This window comes from Esox lucius, chromosome 9, assembly GCF_011004845.1.
Source record: "Esox lucius isolate fEsoLuc1 chromosome 9, fEsoLuc1.pri, whole genome shotgun sequence".
Taxonomy (NCBI): Eukaryota; Metazoa; Chordata; class Actinopteri; order Esociformes; family Esocidae; genus Esox; species Esox lucius.
This window is the reverse complement of record NC_047577.1, coordinates 23,280,016-23,298,822: the sequence shown is the minus strand read 5'-3', so window position 1 is coordinate 23,298,822 and position 18,807 is coordinate 23,280,016. Positions and strand designations below refer to the sequence as shown.

Sequence of the window (18,807 nt, the reverse complement as noted above, 5' to 3'; positions counted from 1 at the left end):
TTTAAAAAAAAAAAATTGGATTGATAAGTTATTACATATGTAAATTTTTTCAAATACTATCTCTGAAGGTACTTAATATGCTGGCAGGGAAGAAACCTGAACCTTGGAAGTGGGAAACATGAACTTGATTTTCACTTCTTCTACAACTTAGAGGCTAGCTAAGCTTGTATGAATGACAATTAACCAGACGTGCAAAAAAAATAATAAACAACAAGTCTCCATTGCCTATTTTTTGTCAGCAGAAATGTCCACACTTATACTTCATATAAAAATAGCATTAAATAAAATTCAGCCTGATATTTGAGAAGCTTTAATTAGTATTGGAAGTACAAATTTGGTCGATCCCTGCAACAAACCTCTGCTCCTTGTTCCATCCTCATCATAAAATGTATTATCAACAAAGATAATTGCATAAATGAGATGAAGTGTAACAATGCCATGGTCAGTACACTAATCACTGTTAAGAGCCAGTTCAGAGAAATAGGTTAAGGAAAACAATTAGGCTTCAGCTATAGTTTTCAAAAAAAATATTTTGAAGTGAATACAAGTTGGGGCTTTAGGCCTACTCCACAATATTAGAAATGTAAAGAAAGGGACATTTTTTGACCATTCCATTATTCTCAAAAGCCAAGTTCCTTTCGGTTTACTGACTGATGACAGATGTTACATATGTGAACACCAGATTGAAGTAAACTGCTTGCAAGGAATGGAACCTGGCGTGTAATTCTCACAGAGGTGAAGCCACAATGACCAAAGCATTGATCCTAGTGAGGGATTTGAATATAGTCTTGGGGGTCCTTAATCTAATGGCCTGATTCCTGCAGATTACCATGTTAAAATTATCAGACCAGGTCATCAGGAGGGACCTTGAAAATTGCCCCAATTTTGCTCACATCATAAAGGAATAAATGGCTGTGTGTGATGTTCATGCTAAAAGTCCAATATTCAGTCCTCCAGGGGGGCTGCTCCTGGGCACCCCCACCGCCCTACAAGTTTCAGATCTGTCAAACCTGATTCAAATGATCAGCTCATTATCCAGTCCTTCTTGAGCTACATCAGGTATGTTAGGGCAGGGAGAGATCTAAAACATGCAGGGCAGGGGTGCATCCAGAAGCAGGGTTGAGAAACACTGGCCTAGGCCTATAGGAGGATTATGGAATCCTTCAGGTTCTGAATGTAGCGATTAAGTGATAAAGAGGAACAGAGTGTACTGCTCTTTGGACATGTATCGATAACACCAGTGCCAGATTTCTCATAGTGAACATACATGAATGGGCAATTATCTGATTATAAACTTCCTCACTTTGTTACACATTGAGGTGTAAAAAAACAAACAAAAAAAACATAACCCAACAAGGAGTGCACTGTAAAACACCTGTACTACCTAAATGTACAGGGCCTCTTGGAAAAAAAACAAATCCTGCATTACTTAATGGATGTTTTTTGGTTTAATCATGTAATTGAAAAAATAAAACAAAAATGCAACAGAAGACAAAAAAAATTACATTCTTTGCCAGCAGGAGTAGAATTGCAGCGCTCAATGTAGATTACTTTACAAATATATATATAAAAAAAGATTTTATTTGACATATACAGAAATCACGAACGCATTCCTTTACATATGATAAACTGCACAGTGGCCTACCACGAAACCATTGTTCTTCCAGCTACAAAAAAGGTATAGAAAATGTATTTATATATGTATATTTCATACACATGCCCTATTTTTGATGAGTTTAAAAAAACTAAACTGTACAAAACAGCACGTTTGCAGTAATGGTCTGGATGGAATAATCACAAAATAACATAATTCTAATACTTGAGAAATATACAAAGTGATTCACCTTAAGAGCAGCTGGTTGAGAGATGTAGTTGGAGGTGTGAGGGGAAGGATGACGGTGAACACACAGCTATACCGCAATTGGTGCATAACCTCAGTAGTCAAAATGGCCACGACATGTTAGTGCTGCACTAAAACAGTGGTTGTTCTTACATTGATCCATATCCATTCACTCAGGCAAGTGAGAACAAAACGAGGAAAGTCTTAGAGAAAAAGTGGTTCAAATTGTCTCTAAAAGCTGTCTGTCCCAGACAACCACTAATAAAACTGAGCTCAAATGGCCCGCTTCAATAAAACTGCCACATAACGTACTTCAAATATCCATTTCCAATGACTGGGGAGGGAGGATACATCCTGCTAAAAACATCAAATCAGCAATTTGATCCAAGGAAAAGGAGGCGTTCCATCCTGCCCCACAACAGCTCTTTACGCAGCCTTGTCATTGGGCTCCCGAGTTAACCGGGAAGAAGTTACGACCAATTAGAAGGCAGAGCTGTAAACTCTGGTTCTACAGGTGGGCAGGGTTGTGGCAGTGTGTGGACAGCAGGCCGTCAGCCACTGTTTTTAACCTTGCATGCTGAAGCACCCGCTCACACAGACAAGCCGAAACAGAGTTGACCACACTCAGCCTAATGTTATCCTCCATATGGTAACCGCCCAAAGGCTTCATCACCTGGGGAGAGAAACAAGAGTGACGGAAAAGAAAAGAGGGGGGACTCAGACAAAAGGGAGTGGAAAGGGGGATACCACTAGAAACACCAGAACTAGAGTTGGGGCAAAAGGAGCAAGGAAAAAAGCAAGTGTAATTTGTTCACTCGTACATGGGGTTTGTTCATTCATCCATGGTGGGAATCACAGCAACTTATTTGATAGGGATGCACAAACAATGATGTTGTACCCCCTTAACATAACTATGAAAGTGCACACCTGCAGTCTACATTTGAGGTGAGAATCAAGTGTGCAATTCTGTTTTTAAATACTAAACCAGCATGGCATGGGGACCATGATCAACAAAAAAACAAAACATTTAGTCCTAAAATTTGAAATCAGAAAACCGACAGGTGCTAGTTTTTCTTCTTGACATTGTTGTTGGAGGGCAGTCTCGTTCGTTGGGCTGGTATCAGGGAAGGCAATGGGACTCGACTCCTCGCCACCTCAAAGAGTTTAGAAAAAATCTGAAAATAGGGCAGGGGAAGCATTGTGGCTGGGTTAGCAACATAAGCAGTAGGTTCTTATGTTACTGCTGCAAAAGTCACAAGACGCGCACACCCGCCCCCGCTGCACCCGCCCCCGCCGCCCCCGCCCCCCCCGCTGCACCCGCCCATCGAACTCACCTTTCTTGGAGTCCTCTGTGGGAAGCGCAAAGACAAAGAACAAAGGGAAGAACAATTAGTGGGGAAAGGGGATGCTTCCCAATTCTCTAATGCTTTCCAAAGCAGGCACCAATAGTTTAAACATACTTCAAAGATTAAATTCCACAACTCAGGGATTTGCTCTAGCAATCGTTAGTTACGCTCCCACTTCTAGAATAAAACCATTCACTTAAATCCATGGCGGGTGCACATTTCTGGACAAGGAGTAAAGAACCAGGAGGCAACAAGTGAGACAAATGATAAAGGAATAAGGAGGGGAAATGAAAGGTTGGTTTGATGAGAAATACGACAGGCCTTCTCACAAGCCATTCCTAACCTCTTCAAAAACCCATTGGAGGAAAGCCTGAGGTCCCTTCTCTCAGATGGTTTCCTTCAATGAGCTTTCAGAAAGCAGTGAGGACATAACACAATTCTGGTAACTAGTTTCACACAGGAAAGATGCTTGAGAAAATCTAAATTAAATACATCCAGAAAGTACATGAAGGGGAGAAAAAAAAAGTTTGGAAGTAAATGCGACCTGTCAAAGAGGAAACATTTTGTTTATGAAAATCAAGAGGGAGTAGAAAGGAAGACAGGATAGAAAAGGACAGACCCAACACGACAGATGTGTAACATAGACGGAACATGAAGTGTTCATTTTCTGGGCCCCCCGTCCCAGGTCACCCACCTGCTCCCAAAGAGTCTCAGCCACCTGGTCGATGACGCTGCCTACTTCACGGAACTCGCCGGAGTACTTCACATAGGCCCAGAGGCACAGAGCTGCCAGGGCTACACCCATGACAAGATTACACACTGCCGCAACAGTGTTGACGCCCAGGAAGCCAGTCACCAGCGACGCCACGTACATGGCAAACATGACAGCGAAGAGCGTTGCGGGCGTGCGTGCCGCGTAGAAGATGTTCTTGCCGTCGTTGTGCTTGACAAAGTTGCCGAAGGCCTCATCTAGCTCCGCTTCCAGCTGCTCCTGGTAGCGCCGACAGAAGTCCTCGCCGCCCATCTTCTTGACTGAGCAGAAGTGTTTCACTGCTACCTTACGCAGGTCGTTGTGACCACGCTCCAGTTGATCTGCGGCCATATATGGCTTGTCCCCTCCGCACATCTGAGAGCAGGAGAAAGGGCAAGCTTGCTTGAAACATATATACACGGTTAAATAATTACTTATTGAATAACCAGCCAGTTTACAGACTTGGCCAGTAACACTTGCATGCAAGACTGCATTTTAGCTTTAGTAAAGTCTAATTCGTTTCAGGTGCCTATAACTAAAGCGTAGTGTAGGGTGGTTCTGTGGTCTAAACCACTGCTTACGAAACAACAGTGCATTCCTAAAGTATTCAGACCCTTTCGTCACATTGATGGGGGAAAAAAATATTTAACCCATGGTAGAATTAGGTGTAAATCTACACACATCATAATGGCCAGGCAAAGACCGGTTCAGAAATGTTTGCCAATTTATTAAAAACAGAAATAACACATTAACATTAGTATTCAGATCCCTTAACTCAGTACTTTGTTGAAGAGGATTTGTTCAGGATAGAGACAAGAGGCTATACTGACACCTGGCAATTCTACAGCTCTGTGGTGTAGTGGTTAACACAGCCTTTCACATGGGCGAACCCGGGTTCGAATCTCGAGATGGCAACAGTTTCTATTGCGGGCCGGCTGAACTAGGCTTGCCTGGTTTCTTGTTTTAATGAATTTGCAAATGTTTAAAAACCTGTAATTTCTGACAGCATTGACAAACGTGTTCTACTATCCAATCTAAGGACGCAATCCCTGTGACCACAACCCCTCCCTCTTAAACAACCAATGGATGATTTTCAATGAACAACTGTGGGAAACCTCCCTAAAGGTGCCCCATAAAGAGAATGGAAACTAAAAATATTCTCTCAGCTCCAACATGCCAATAGGAAGCACTAGTGAGACAGAATGAAATTTGAAGAGGCATCGCCATCTTTCAAACACTGTGTGGGAACACTTTGGATTTAGCGTTTAATACACTATTTTGGCATAGGGTGACCACATTTTCAAACCCCCAAACTGGGAACCTTGTGTAACCGCACGTTAATTCACGTGCACATGTATGCGCTTATGCACGCATTTTGGTCATCATGTGTGCTGGTGGAGCGGGGAGACGCTTTGAGGAGAACTGTTGCATTGCTATGCAGTTCCACGCAGTTTGGCTGCGACGCCTATGTGGAAACTTTACAGTATTGTGGTGAAAACTGGTACAATTTGGTAGTGAATGTTGGAAACCGGGAAATGTTTGTGTTTTACAGATATTTATCGGGACCCGGGACACCCAGCTGTCTGGGATTTCTGGTCACCCTATTTTGGCACCTTTTTTGAATTTAGTTCTGACTAAAATATAATTTTTTGTAACATCCAACTGATATTTCCATCCATGTCAGTTAATGTAAGAACAAGGGGAACAGAAGATCAAGATTTGTTTAGATAATGTAGTTGACAAGTTAAGGAATACCCTGTTCTCCAGTCACCACACCACTGACTAACTGTGTATATATTGGGAATTTGGGTTGATGCACTTTCAGATGTGTTTTGATGTTTGTACGGTTGCAAATGCTGTGTTTGCCAGTGGAAATGTTGCATCGCGTCTTGTTTGATGCTACAGTATGATATTTGAAGTGCCTCCAAATGTCTGCCATTGTCCTACCAGTAATTTGTACTGGAGGAATAGCATCATAATGAACCCAGTCAATCTGTTGCCACCAGATTTGAGAAAAATCTGATTCTGTTAATGCCTATGTAAGCCCATATATGCTTTTGATTTGGACAAAACAAAAAACTTAAAAGCTCCCTTTCCAAAATCCACTTTTCCTATTATGGTAGTTGTATAAGACGTTCATCACAAAGATGATTGTATCATCTAATTTTTGTCAACCAAAATGCAAAATGTTTAGTTGTTTTATCTGGATCTAATAAGTCAGTTATTTTCTTGTCGACTGCAACTGAAAAATATTGTTAAATATTTATCGCTATTTTTGTTGATGAAATGAACACTGGCTCAATACGATGATGAGGATAATAAAGACGTAAACAAATTACTGTCTGCAAGCATTGCTTTGCCACTGTTGGCTACTCAAGCAGAAACGCTTCTAACATGACATCATTCACACAAAGCGTATTGTTACAGTGACCCACAAACCGCAGAACTTTTCGAACCGTGGGCCCACTGTACCGTTGCATCCCTAACCCAATCATATACTTACAATCCAAAATCAACACTAGACTATGGTACAAAAATCTAGAAAACTTGAGCAAAGAAAACACTGAGCACACCTGTTTCACTTAAATGCCTTAACGAACCTACCAAAAAGTCAACTCAGAACAACAAAGGGTAACCACATCTACAGATGTCGCTCATCGAATTCCAGCTCCAAGGGGGCGGTCCGCAAAGGGGCACACGGCACAGAAAAACAATAAGAATGGCCACCAGGGGGCATCCGCAAGAATGTCAACACCCCCCTGAAACAGCTTTTATTCATGCGTTTACTGGGTTTTATGGCCATATAAAAACAATTAAACATTTAAATTGGCAGAATACTGTCTACTATAATCCTATTCATGGAATGCTTTGTTGGTGTTTGATTCCATGAACTCCCAACTGTCATGCAACCGCAACCTCTGACATTACTAAACTAATTTTTGTCAGATTTTTTAGGAAAGTAGCCTAATACAATGTTTTTTCCCCACCACATTTCTTTGATTAAGTACAATATGCCCAAATGAAAATATAGTTCAAGTATATTACATAGCACGTATGAATGAATGACGTTTCAGTTGTTAAACAGGCAGTAGGCTTAATATTTAAATGAAACAATGAACAACCCACCATTGTTTAATATTTTCAGAGTTAAATAACTTTCCCCCTAAAGTTTCTTTAAAAATAAATTGTATTTGAACAGAACATGTAATTTGTTTATTTACAAAGGGAATAAAGTTGATGAATTACTGTAAGTTACAACACATCAAACAAAGAGAGACATGAGACAAAGTGCTACTTTTTTACTAGACTTGTACGGTCACGTGCATAATCAGTTATTAACACTAGAACCACCAGGGATTTAAGATTAATTATGTGAAGAATTTCATGGGTTTTTATGAAAAAAAGATTGAGAACACAGGCTATAGTATTTTCATTTGTTCAATAAGGCTCAAAACATCTATAAAATGAAAAACTACTGTAGTTAAATTCTTAATAGATAAAACCAATAGATATATTTGATTACGAAGCCCAAGCAGGTAAAACATTTGCATAAAGCTAATCTAATATTAAAGCGTTCATCAAACAGTCAAGGATATCGTTTTTATAGCCAAGATCACTGAGGAGGTTGTCTTCAATCAACTCAGCAATTTTGTGAACTCAAGCAGTCTCAGACAAATTTCAGTCAGCCTTCCGACCTCACCACAGTATTGAAACAGCTCTGATAAGTTTTAAATGATATACGGCTGAATACTGATTGAGATAAAATAACAGTTCTAATTCTATTAGATCTCAGCGCAGCATTTGACACTGTAGATCATAGAACACTTATAGACAATTGGGTTGGACTCTCCAGGACAGTCTTTAATTGGTTCAGATCTTATCTAGATGGCCGGAGTTACTTTGTCACCATTGGTAATCATGAACCCGATAGGGTGGCTATGACAAGTGGAGTTCCCCAGGGATCAGTTCTCGGACTGCTTCGCTTCAATCTCTATATACTATCTCTGGGCCAAATTCTACAAAACACTACCATAGCGATGCAGATGATACTCAAATATATGGCTCTTGAACTGTATGACAACTCAATATATTCACTGTGTCACTGTATAGAGCACAAATACTTGGATGAACCAAAATTGTCTACAATTAAACCAAGATAAAACCAATATTATTGTGTTTGGCAACATAGGTAAGAGAACTACTATTAGTAAAGAGCTGGATTCTCTGGCCCTTTAAATCAGGGACCAAGTGCATACTCCTGGTTTTCTGGCAGACTCAAACCTCACGTTCAACAGTTACATCAAGGCAGTCACCATTATATTATCTTAAATATAGCCAGAATCAAGGGCTCGGTGTCCCAAAAAGCCCCAAAGAAGCTCATCCATGCTTTTATCTCTAGTAGGGTTGACTACTGTAATGGCCTCAAAACTGGACTCCCAAAAAAGACTAAAACAGCTACAGCTCATTCAGAATGCTGCTGCTAGAATGTTAACCAGGACCAAGAGAACAGAGCTCCGGTTATTAAATCTTTGCACTGGCTTCCAGTCAGTTACACAAAAGATTAAAGTGGTGCGTTTAGTCTATAAATCACTGAATGGTTTATGAATGTTAGAAGATTACAAACTGAGTAGGGCTCTTCGATCCATGAAAGCATGTCAGCTAGTAGAGCCCAGAGTCCAAACTAAACATGGCCAAGCTGCATTAAGCTCAAAACCTGAATAAACTAATCAGAAGATCTTAGATGTGCCCTAAACTTATCAATTTTTAAATCTAGGTTAAAAACCCTTTTCACAAGCCTATAACTGAGCACTTAATGTTTAGCCTTAGCTTAATGTTTAGCCTTAGCATTTATAGCTTCCCCATGGAATATTTCTTTTTTATTCAATGTTTTGATGTATTTTTATATATTTCTTTGATTCAATGTTTTAATATTTCATTGTCATTCTATTTTTCTATGTTATACCAATTGTTTTTCTGTAATGCAAGTTCTGGTGCTATCAGAGGAATAACCTCCGTGTAAATGTAACAATCTACTGATGACGGTCATTGCAAGTTCTTGTGCTGCCATTTAGACATCAATGTAGGGTATAATCCCACAAAAGGACTGACAAGTTTATCCAAATACTGGAGCACAAGGACTGAGATACCAGGGTGGTTCAGAAGACAGTTCCAGGAACTGTAATTCATTTAGGATGAAAATTAAATTAATGTACAGACATTGCATAAATGTGCCCACGGAGACAGCTGGGTAAGACGTTGATGCAGAGATTCTCAAAGGGACTGACAGATTCATCCAAGAACTGGAGTGCAAGGATTGAGATACCGGGGGAGGAGAGACCCCCGGAGGTTGGTTAGAGAATTATAACACTGTTTTTATTCTATTGCATTTTTATATTTGTCTTAAATTTCATATAGGCCTATTCAGAAAGACTTTCATATTTTGTTTCTCTCCTAATCAAAACAGAATTTCATGAACAAGATAGCAATAATTAAAAACCAATGGTAAATACAGTAGCCAGATTTGTATATTTTTCTGTCAGCGTGAAGTAATTTGATTAAAAAAAGATCTTGGCTAACTAATCTAGTAGAACCCCCTGTTATTGGCATTTTCAACAGCAATTTAGAATTTATTGGGAGTTATTAAAATCCATTTGCCTACTTAAAAATAATAGATTATTAGTATAAAGGTTGGAGACTGGCAAGCGAACAGCATGATCGTGTCAGTCAACATCCACATACACTCTTAAAATAGCAAAAGGTAGGGCAATATGTCTTTTACGACAAATGTTTACAATTCATTTGATTGGTCAGTCCTCAGCGATAGGCGCAAGTGATCAGCATGAAGTTGGGAAATCTGAACCTTTTCTTCACCTCTCACTCATCCCATGCTTGCCCAAGAAGTCACTCGCTTGCCACGCTTCCCTAAACGAGATTGGGAAATCTCGTTTAGTCGTTTTCTCCTATAGAAGTAGCAACAGTTACGTAAGCACTGTTAAAGCCATTCATGTCAGCACCTCCATGCATCAAGACAGCACCCCCTTAGCACCTCCCGTGAACATCAAAATAAGTTCAAAATAAAAACAAGACTATTGGATATATTCTGAAGAATTTACATGTGGTTTATTTTAGTTTCTAGAGCCTAATAAAAATGCTATAGTGTGTTATTTGAAGTGAATGTTTTGCTTCGTATTCCTATCATAAGACCTGAAATACAAACATGTTATTCCTCAAATTAATTTGACATTTAAAAAAATGTATAATCCTGTCATTCTTTAGACTACTGAATGCTAACAACGCTAAGCCACAAGGATACGTGGCTAACAGAAGATTGTAGTGCTACTATTCTTAATGAGACAGCACCTGTAAAATGTTTACCTGTTGAATACCTGTTGAAATGGTAAGAAAGGAAGAGTGGCGGCCCTATTAAAAGAGGTGTAATTTTATTACTTTTGAATACCTCTGTTTTACATAGAAATCTTTACCATTTACAGACCTCCATGACAGTATGCAAATTGTATTGATGATTTTGCTAAACTACTCCCTTATATCAGTTGATTATAACTTGTTTATTATTACAGGGGACGTTAACATCCACATTGATAATACAGACAATAATGCCAAATAACTTTTTGCACTACTTGAGACTTCTGATCTCACATGGCCCTGTCTGATAAGTGATTAAAAAAAGAAATCACCCTGAATGTTCCAGTAAACAATTTTTTTTTAAGAAAAGGTAAATTAATGAGTTCCAATGCTCTATTTATGGAAGTCACAGCTAGCTCTCCAACAATAAGTGCTGAGTCAGTTTATGTACTCCTGGATCATGCCAGAATATTGAACAATGCATGACATTCACTATTTTGGCATTAAAATGATCCAGGAGTACATTAAATATTGAATGTCATGGATCGTATTGCACCGGTAAAGAGAACTATGAGCAAACAGAAAACACCATGAAGGTAAGCGCCCTGAAAAGGGAATGTAGGAAAACTAAACTTCAAATTCACTATGAGATCTATAAACAAAGCCATTGTAGCTTCAACAATGAGTAACACAGGGCAGGACAAACATTTATTGGGAATGAGCAACAAGAATACCAACAATACCCGCTTACAAACCCAATAAAGCAAATAGCATCAGAAATCATGTCCACTGAAGTGTAATGAATTTGCGTGTTCCTTTAGTGAAAAAAGTATTAGACGGACCATCAGAACTACACAGTCTAACAATGACTCTGTACCGTCACTACGACCACCAAGACATAACTTGGTTATTATGATAAATCTCTAGAAGAAACAGTTTGAAATCTTAAAACTTCCATGTCTCACACTGCTATCAGACTTTTTTGAAAAAAATGTTAATCTATAAATGGACCTACAGCCATATTTAATAGCTCTGCAACCAGGCATTTTCCCAACGTCTCTAAAAACAGCTGCCATTAAGCCCCTATTAAAAAAGAAACCACTGAATGCATCTATAATGAACTATAGACCTGCATCAAATCTCCCTTTTGATACAAATTTCAGTCAGGTTTCCGACCTCACCACAGTACTGAAACAGCCCTGATTAAAGTTTTAAATTATATATGGTTGAATACGGATTCGGATAAAATAACAGTTCTGGTTCTTTTATATCTCAGTGCAGCATTTGACACTGTAGATCCTAGAACACTTATAGATAGGCTGGAAAATTGGGTAGGACCATATAGCTTCCTATTTTTTATCCAGTTTTTATTCTTTTTATATTCTTATTACGTTTTCATTTGAGTATTTGTTTGTGTTGTATTTCTCTTTTTCTTTGTAAAGCACATTGAATCGCTTCAATATATGAATTGTGCTATATAAATAAACTTGCTTGCTTACTGGGGTTCTGACAAGCCTGGCGGTTCTAGGCTAGTGTAAATCCGGTATTAGGTTATATGTTGAAATACATTTTTAGTAAAATAGTTTGTGTTGAAGCAGAAAATACAGTATCATAATTTTGGTTTGATAGTTTGTGCTTAGATTTATAGTTTGCCCAACTCAGAAAAGCCAGGTGTAATAAGGATATGATAATTTAGTTTCTCCAACAACCTAACTGTCATTTTTAAGCTTTATTCAGCATTCAGAACCAAAAAACAGGAAGTGAAATTGAAAGGTAGTCAGACCAATCAGGAGAGAATACTGTAGCCTATTGCCTCCTGCCAGTTATAAAGATAATTAGCAAATTGCCATAAAACGCATTTTACCATACTTTACTTCAAAACCATGATCTAAGCAAATAACTGTGCTTTCTATTATATTAAAGATGATTCAAGAGTTTACACAAATAGTATTTATTTCTGTGTTGGCTATTAGTGTTTCTTTATAAAAACACATCGTAATTATAGCAGCAATGAAGAAGCAACTGGAAACATTTCGCTTTCAAATTAAACCTGTTAAGAGCTGTAATGTTAAGAACATAGTTGCAGAAAATGTTTGTTCAGAAAACGATTTGAGGAAAGCATTTAGCGTTCTAGCTCCCCATGCTTTGGAATAGGGCAATCACAGCATGATGCAATCAACTGCTGTAAAAACACTAAATAGATGAGTGACATCTGTAGATGTTGGATCTACAAAAACTTGACTTTTTGCAAGACAAAGCTTTGTAGCACAATCAAATTATAAGGATAGCAAACTGTCCCAAATCTATGACAACCTAATAAAGGTGAATTTATAACTTAAGATCCCAAAAACAAAACAATTGGTTGTCAATTATTTGAGAAATGTTAAACAGCTTCAAACAGAGCAGGGAATTGAGAGTGTGTGTGATTGGAATCCTTAACAGTGATAGTATAGCTAGTAACCACAAGCAGGTGCACCAATAGAAATATGACCCAATTTGTTAGTCAAAACAGTGGTTATCTAGGCAGTGGTTCAAGTACCTGCTCCATGCCTTTGTTGTAAATTTCTTTTGCTCCAGCAACAGCAGCAAGGTTATTGGCTTCAGCAGTCGCCTAGATGACAGAGGCAAAAAAGCAAAGGGGAAAACAATGTCTGAGGTTAGGGTTCCTTAGTTCATCATTATGTCACCCATGCATTTCGCAATTTTTGTAACCCTGAGCAGGCACACCAGAGTTACTAATCAAGTGTTTGATAAGCTGACCAGCGTAACCAGGTGGGACATCTCTGGAATAAATCAAATGTATGGCATGAGGACAGAACTGAAGACCTGAATTTACCATAAGAAAAGACCTAAAAAACACTAAATAAGCAAAAAGGAGTCACATTAAATTCTCCTCATCTTTTAAAGAGGCAATCAAGCTTATAGAAGACTCTGATAATGCTCCAACAAAGAAATGAGATAAAACGCAGAGATTGCCATGTTTCCATCCCAAATGAATCCTTGTCAGGTCATACATTTGTCCTGCACCAGACGAGTCGGATGGGCATGTTTACACTCCATCCATCCATCTTCTCCCGCTTATCCGGGGCCGGGTCGCGGGGGCAGCAGTCTAAGCAGGGATGCCCAGACTTCCCTCTCCCCAGACACTTCCTCTAGCTCTTCCGGGGGGACACCGAGGCGTTCCCAGGCCAGCCGGGAGACATAGTCCCTCCAGCGTGTCCTAGGTCTTCCCCGGGGTCTCCTCCCGGTGGGACGGGACCGGAACACCTTCCCAGGAAGGCGTTCCGGAGGCATCCGAAAAAGATGCCCAAGCCACCTCAGCTGACCCCTCTCGATGTGGAGGAGCAGTGGCTCTACTCTGAGCTCCTCCCGGGTGACCGAGCTTCTCACCCTATCTCTAAGGGATCGCCCAGCCACCCTGCGGAGAAAACTCATTTCGGCCGCCTGTATCCGGGATCTTGTCCTTTCGGTCATGACCCAAAGCTCATGACCATAGGTGAGAGTAGGAACGTAGATTGACTGGTAAATCGAGAGCTTCGCCTTGCGGCTCAGCTCTTTCTTCACCACGACAGACCGATACATCGACTGCATTACTGCAGAAGCTGCACCGATCCGTCTGTCAATCTCCCGTTCCATCCTTCCCTCACTCGTGAACAAGACCCCTAGATACTTAAACTCCTCCACTTGAGGCAGGCACTCTCCACCAACCTGAAGTGGGCAAGCCACCCTTTTCCGACTGAGGACCATGGCCTCGGATTTGGAGGTACTGATTTTCATCCCCACCGCTTCACACTCGGCTGCAAACCGTCCCAGTGCATGCTGAAGGGTCCTGGTTAGAAGGGGCCAACACGACAACATCATCTGCAAAGAGCAGAGACGAAATCGTGTGGTCCCCAAACCTGACACCCTCCGGCCCCTGGCTGCGCCTAGAAATTCTGTCCATAAAAATTACAAACAGAACCGGTGACAAAGGGCAGCCCTGCCGGAGTCCAACATGCACTGGGAACAAGTCTGACTTACTGCCGGCAATGCGGACCAAGCTCCTGCTTCGGTTGTATAGGGACCTGACAGCCCTTAGCAAAGGACCCAGGACCCCATATTCCCCAAGCACCCTCCACAAGATGCCGCGAGGGACACAGTCGAATGCCTTCTCCAAATCCACAAAACACATGTGGATTGGTTGGGCAAACTCCCATGAACCCTCCAACACCCCGTAGAGGGTATAGAGCTGGTCCAGTGTTCCACGGCCCGGACGAAAACCACACTGTTCCTCCTGAATCCGAGGTTCTACTATCGGCCGTATTCTCCTCTCCAGAACCCTGGCATAGACTTTCCCGGGCAGGCTGAGAAGTGTGATCCCCCTGTAGTTGGAACACACCCTCCGGTCCCCCTTCTTAAAAAGAGGGACCACCACCCCGGTCTGCCATCCCAGAGGCACTGTCCCCGACCGCCACGCGATGTTGCACAGGCGTGTCAACCAAGACAGCCCCACAACATCCAGAGACTTGAGGTACTCAGGGCGGATCTCATCCACCCCCGGTGCCTTGCCACCGAGGAGTTTCTTGACCACCTCTGTGACTTCAGCCCGGGTGATGGACGAGTTCACCTCTGAGCCCTCATCCTCTGCTTCCTCAATGGAAGACATGTCAGCGGGATTGAGGAGATCCTCGAAGTACTCCTTCCACCGCCCGACGACATCCTCACTTGAGGTCAACAGCTGCCCACCTCTACTGTAAACAGCGGTGGTAGGGCACTGTTTCCCTCTCCTGAGGCGCCGGATGGTTTGCCAGAATCTCTTCGAGGCCAGCCGAAAGTCCTTCTCCATGGCCTCACCGAACTCCTCCCAGGCCCGAGTTTTTGCCTCCACAACCACCCGGGCTGCAGCCCGCTTGGCCTGTCGGTACCCGTCAGCTGCCTCAGGAGTCCCACAAGCCAACCAGGCCTGATAGGACTCCTTCTTCAGCTTGACGGCATCCCTTACTTCCGGTGTCCACCACCGGGTTCGGGGATTGCCGCCTCGACAGGCACCGGAGACCTTACGGCCACAGCTCCGAGCGGCCGCTTCGACAATGGCGGTGGAGAACATGGTCCACTCGGACTCAATATCTCCAACCTCCCTCGGGATCCAGTCGAAGCTCTGCCGGAGGTGGGAGTTAAAGATCTCTCTGACAGGAGACTCGGCCAGACGTTCCCAGCAGACCCTTACAGTACGCTTGGGCCTGCCGAGTCTGTCCAGCTTCCTCCCCCGCCATCGGATCCAACTCACCACCAGGTGGTGATCAGTTGACAGCTCCGCCCCTCTCTTCACCCGAGTGTCCAAGACATACGGCCGCAGGTCAGATGAGACGACAACGAAGTCGATCATCGACCTGCGGCCTAGGGTGTCCTGGTGCCATGTGCACTGATGGACACCCTTATGTTTGAACATGGTGTTCGTTATGGACAAACTGTGACTAGCACAGAAGTCCAATAACTGAACACCACTCGGGTTCAGATCAGGGGGGCCGTTCCTCCCAATCACGCCCCTCCAGGTGTCACTGTCGTTGCCCACGTGGGCGTTGAAGTCCCCCAGTAGAACAATGTTTACACTGCGTGCACAATTATTAGGCAAATAGTATTCCTCAAGATTTCTTTAAGGGTTGAACAAAATGCTTTCAGTCAATCCAAAATATAATTGAACCTCAAACCTGAATGTTTAAAGCAAAAATTTGTTTCTTTTAAGGGAATACATAAATGCGCAAAATTATTAGGCAACAATTAGAAGCATTCGAAAGCAGCAACCACAGCCTCCCAAACGCTATTCAAAGAGGTGTATGGTCTTCCGACTGGAAGTCTCCCGTTTGAGAAGGGTCCACAAGTTCTCAATAGGATTTAAGTCAGGTAAGGAAGGGGGCCAAGTCATTATTCAGGCATCTTTGAAACCCTTGTTTGCTAGCCAAGCAGTGCAGTACTTGGATGCATGTGATGGATCATTGTCCTGAATAAAGAACATGTCCTTCTTGAATACTGACTATTTCCTGCACCACTTGACGTATCCTCCAGAAATTGGCAGCAGGTGTGGGAGTTGAGTAGGACCTTTTTTGGAACTTTAACCTGAAAAGGTCCAACTACCTCATTCTTAATGATAGCAGCCCATACCAGTACCCCTCCACCACCTTGCTGGCACCTGACTCGAAGTGGTGCCCTGTGTCCATTAGTGAGGGCCACAGGCCCATCAATCGGGTCAATCAAGAGTCACTCATTTCCTCTGTCCATAAATCCTTTAGAAAAAGGTCTTCCGGTATTTCTTTGCCCAATCTATACGCTTTGTGTGAATCTTATTCAAGGGTGGTCTTCTTTCAGCCTCTTTGACCTTGACCATGTCTCTGAGCACTTGACACCTTGTATGTCTGGATACTCCAGGTAGGTTGCAGTTCTGGAATATGATGACACTGGAGAATAATGGGTTCCTGGTAGCTTCACGTTTAATTCTCCTCAAGTCTTTTGCAGTTAATTTGAGTTTTTTCTTCTCCATACATTTTTCACACCCCAGTTGACTATTTGCCAAAAAACATTTGAGTGTCCGGTGGTCTCACCTCAATAGTTTAGCTATTTGAGTGTTGCATCCATCTGAAAGGCATTTTACAAAGTATGACTTTTCAGTGTCAGTTAAATCTCTTTTTTGGACCATTTTACCTGAGGTCATGAAGCTCTAATAATTATGCACACCTTGATATAAGGTGCTATTCACTGTTTTCACACCCTCCCTCATTACACAAGTACATATCACCTGAAAATGATTCAATCCAATGAGCATTCAAGTTTGAGATTTGGAATTAGAAAATGTGCATAGAAATAACATGATCAGAATACCAACTTTAATAATTGTGCACACAGTGTACTACATTTCTATCCATAGTAATTGATCCATTTTATTACATAGTTGGTAATCAGAAGTGCCACACCCAATTCGTCAATAGTTGCCTAGCATACAGTCTGTTTACAAAGACCATCACAAGTTAGTTTAAGCAACAATAACAGAAGTTGCTCTGCAAGCCAGCAGCAAGGCAAGTACAAATGCCAGCAGAACATGAATATAGTGCACTATGGTGCATTGAAAATGTTTAAAAGGTCAATCCCAATGTACACTGCTTTAAAAAAGGAAACTTAAATCACATCAGGACACAAAGAAATTATATTAAAGATCAAAATCATTGCTGTACATTCTGCAATCTGTTGAGAACGAAATGCCGTAACAACTATTAATGTCTGGGCATCCTCCTGATAAGAGGGCAGATTGTGTCCTGGGGATAACCTACAAACCTGGATCAGGGCATCAGTGAGCTTCTGGACAGTCTGTGGCGCTACTTTGTGGCATTGGTCTACCATAAAGAGAAGTCCACCATAAAGAGAAGACTCCACGAGACCAAATAGAGGGTTCACCACAAGTTGCAAACCATTCATAAGCCTCATGAATAGAAAGGCCAGATTTTGCCAAAAAAAACATCTAAAAAAAGCCAGCATAGTTCTGGAACAGCATTCTTTGGACAGATGAAACTAAGATCAACCTGTTCCAGAATGACGGGAATAAAAAAGTATGGAGGCCTGGAATGGTTCATGATCCAAAGCATACCACATCTGTAAAACACAGTGGTGGCAGTGTGATGTCATGGCCATGCATGGCTTCCAGTGGCACTTGGTCACTATTGTTTATTGATGTGACAGAAGAAGCCGGATTAATTCTATAGGGATGTGTCGTGCAATTCAGCGAAGACGTCACTTCACTTTACAGATTGACAGTGACCTAAAACATACTGCGAAAGCAATCCAGGAAGTTTTTAAGGAAAAGTGGAATATTCTGCAATGGCCGAGTCAATCACCTGATCAAGCATTCACTTGAAAAAAAACTAAACTTAAGGCAGAAATACCCACAAACTGAAGAAAGCCACAGTAAAGGCCTGGGAAAGCATCACAAAGGAGGAAAATGCAGCATTTGCTAATGTCCATGCGTTCCAGACTTCAAGCAGCCATTGCCTGCAAAGGATTCTCAACTAAATATTAAAAATGAACATTTTATTTATGATTGTTTTAATTTATCCAATTATAATTGAGCCCCTGCAATAAGGGGACTGTATGAAAATGGTTGCAGTTTCATACTATATATTTGTTCAACCTGTTGAATTAAAGCTGAAAGTCTGCAATACAATTGCATTTTGGTTTTATTTCAAATGCATTGAGTGGCATACAGAGCCAGAAATATGAAAATTGTGTCAGTGTCCAAATATTTTCTAACCAAACTATACATAATGTAAACTAGGAGCAAGTTTTAACAAGAGTTGGATGGGGAATATGAACAGAATGGGTAGAAGCATTGAATATTACAAATATAGTATATGAGTGTAATATGCCTATGAATGGTACATACTAGGGATGCACCGATACCACATTTTCAGACAGAGTACTTATTTTTGGGTACTCGTAGATACAGAGTACCGATACCAAGTATTCAAAGCGGCACTAGGTAGGAA

General features: G+C 41.4%; 1 protein-coding gene across 5 annotated transcripts in view; it reads right to left on the bottom strand.

Moving 5' to 3' along the window:
• Window positions 1-294: 294 nt before the first annotated feature.
• Window positions 295-18,807, bottom strand: part of LOC105026826 (atlastin-2) — a 43,619-nt gene continuing 25,106 nt past the window's right edge. For 3 of the 5 annotated variants that reach the window (XM_034294337.1, XM_034294338.1, XM_034294340.1), the window contains 3 exons: window positions 12,840-12,911; window positions 3,881-4,312; window positions 295-2,513 (listed from right to left, as the gene is read on the bottom strand). In XM_034294337.1, coding sequence (XP_034150228.1) covers window positions 2,349-2,513; window positions 3,881-4,312; window positions 12,840-12,911 — 669 coding nt within the window. In that variant the 3' untranslated portion in view covers window positions 295-2,348. Of the gene's footprint in view, window positions 2,514-2,668; window positions 3,016-3,174; window positions 3,190-3,880; window positions 4,313-12,839; window positions 12,912-18,807 lie in introns of those variants that run through there. The other 2 variants (XM_010898565.3, XM_010898567.3) reach the window with 2 other exon arrangements.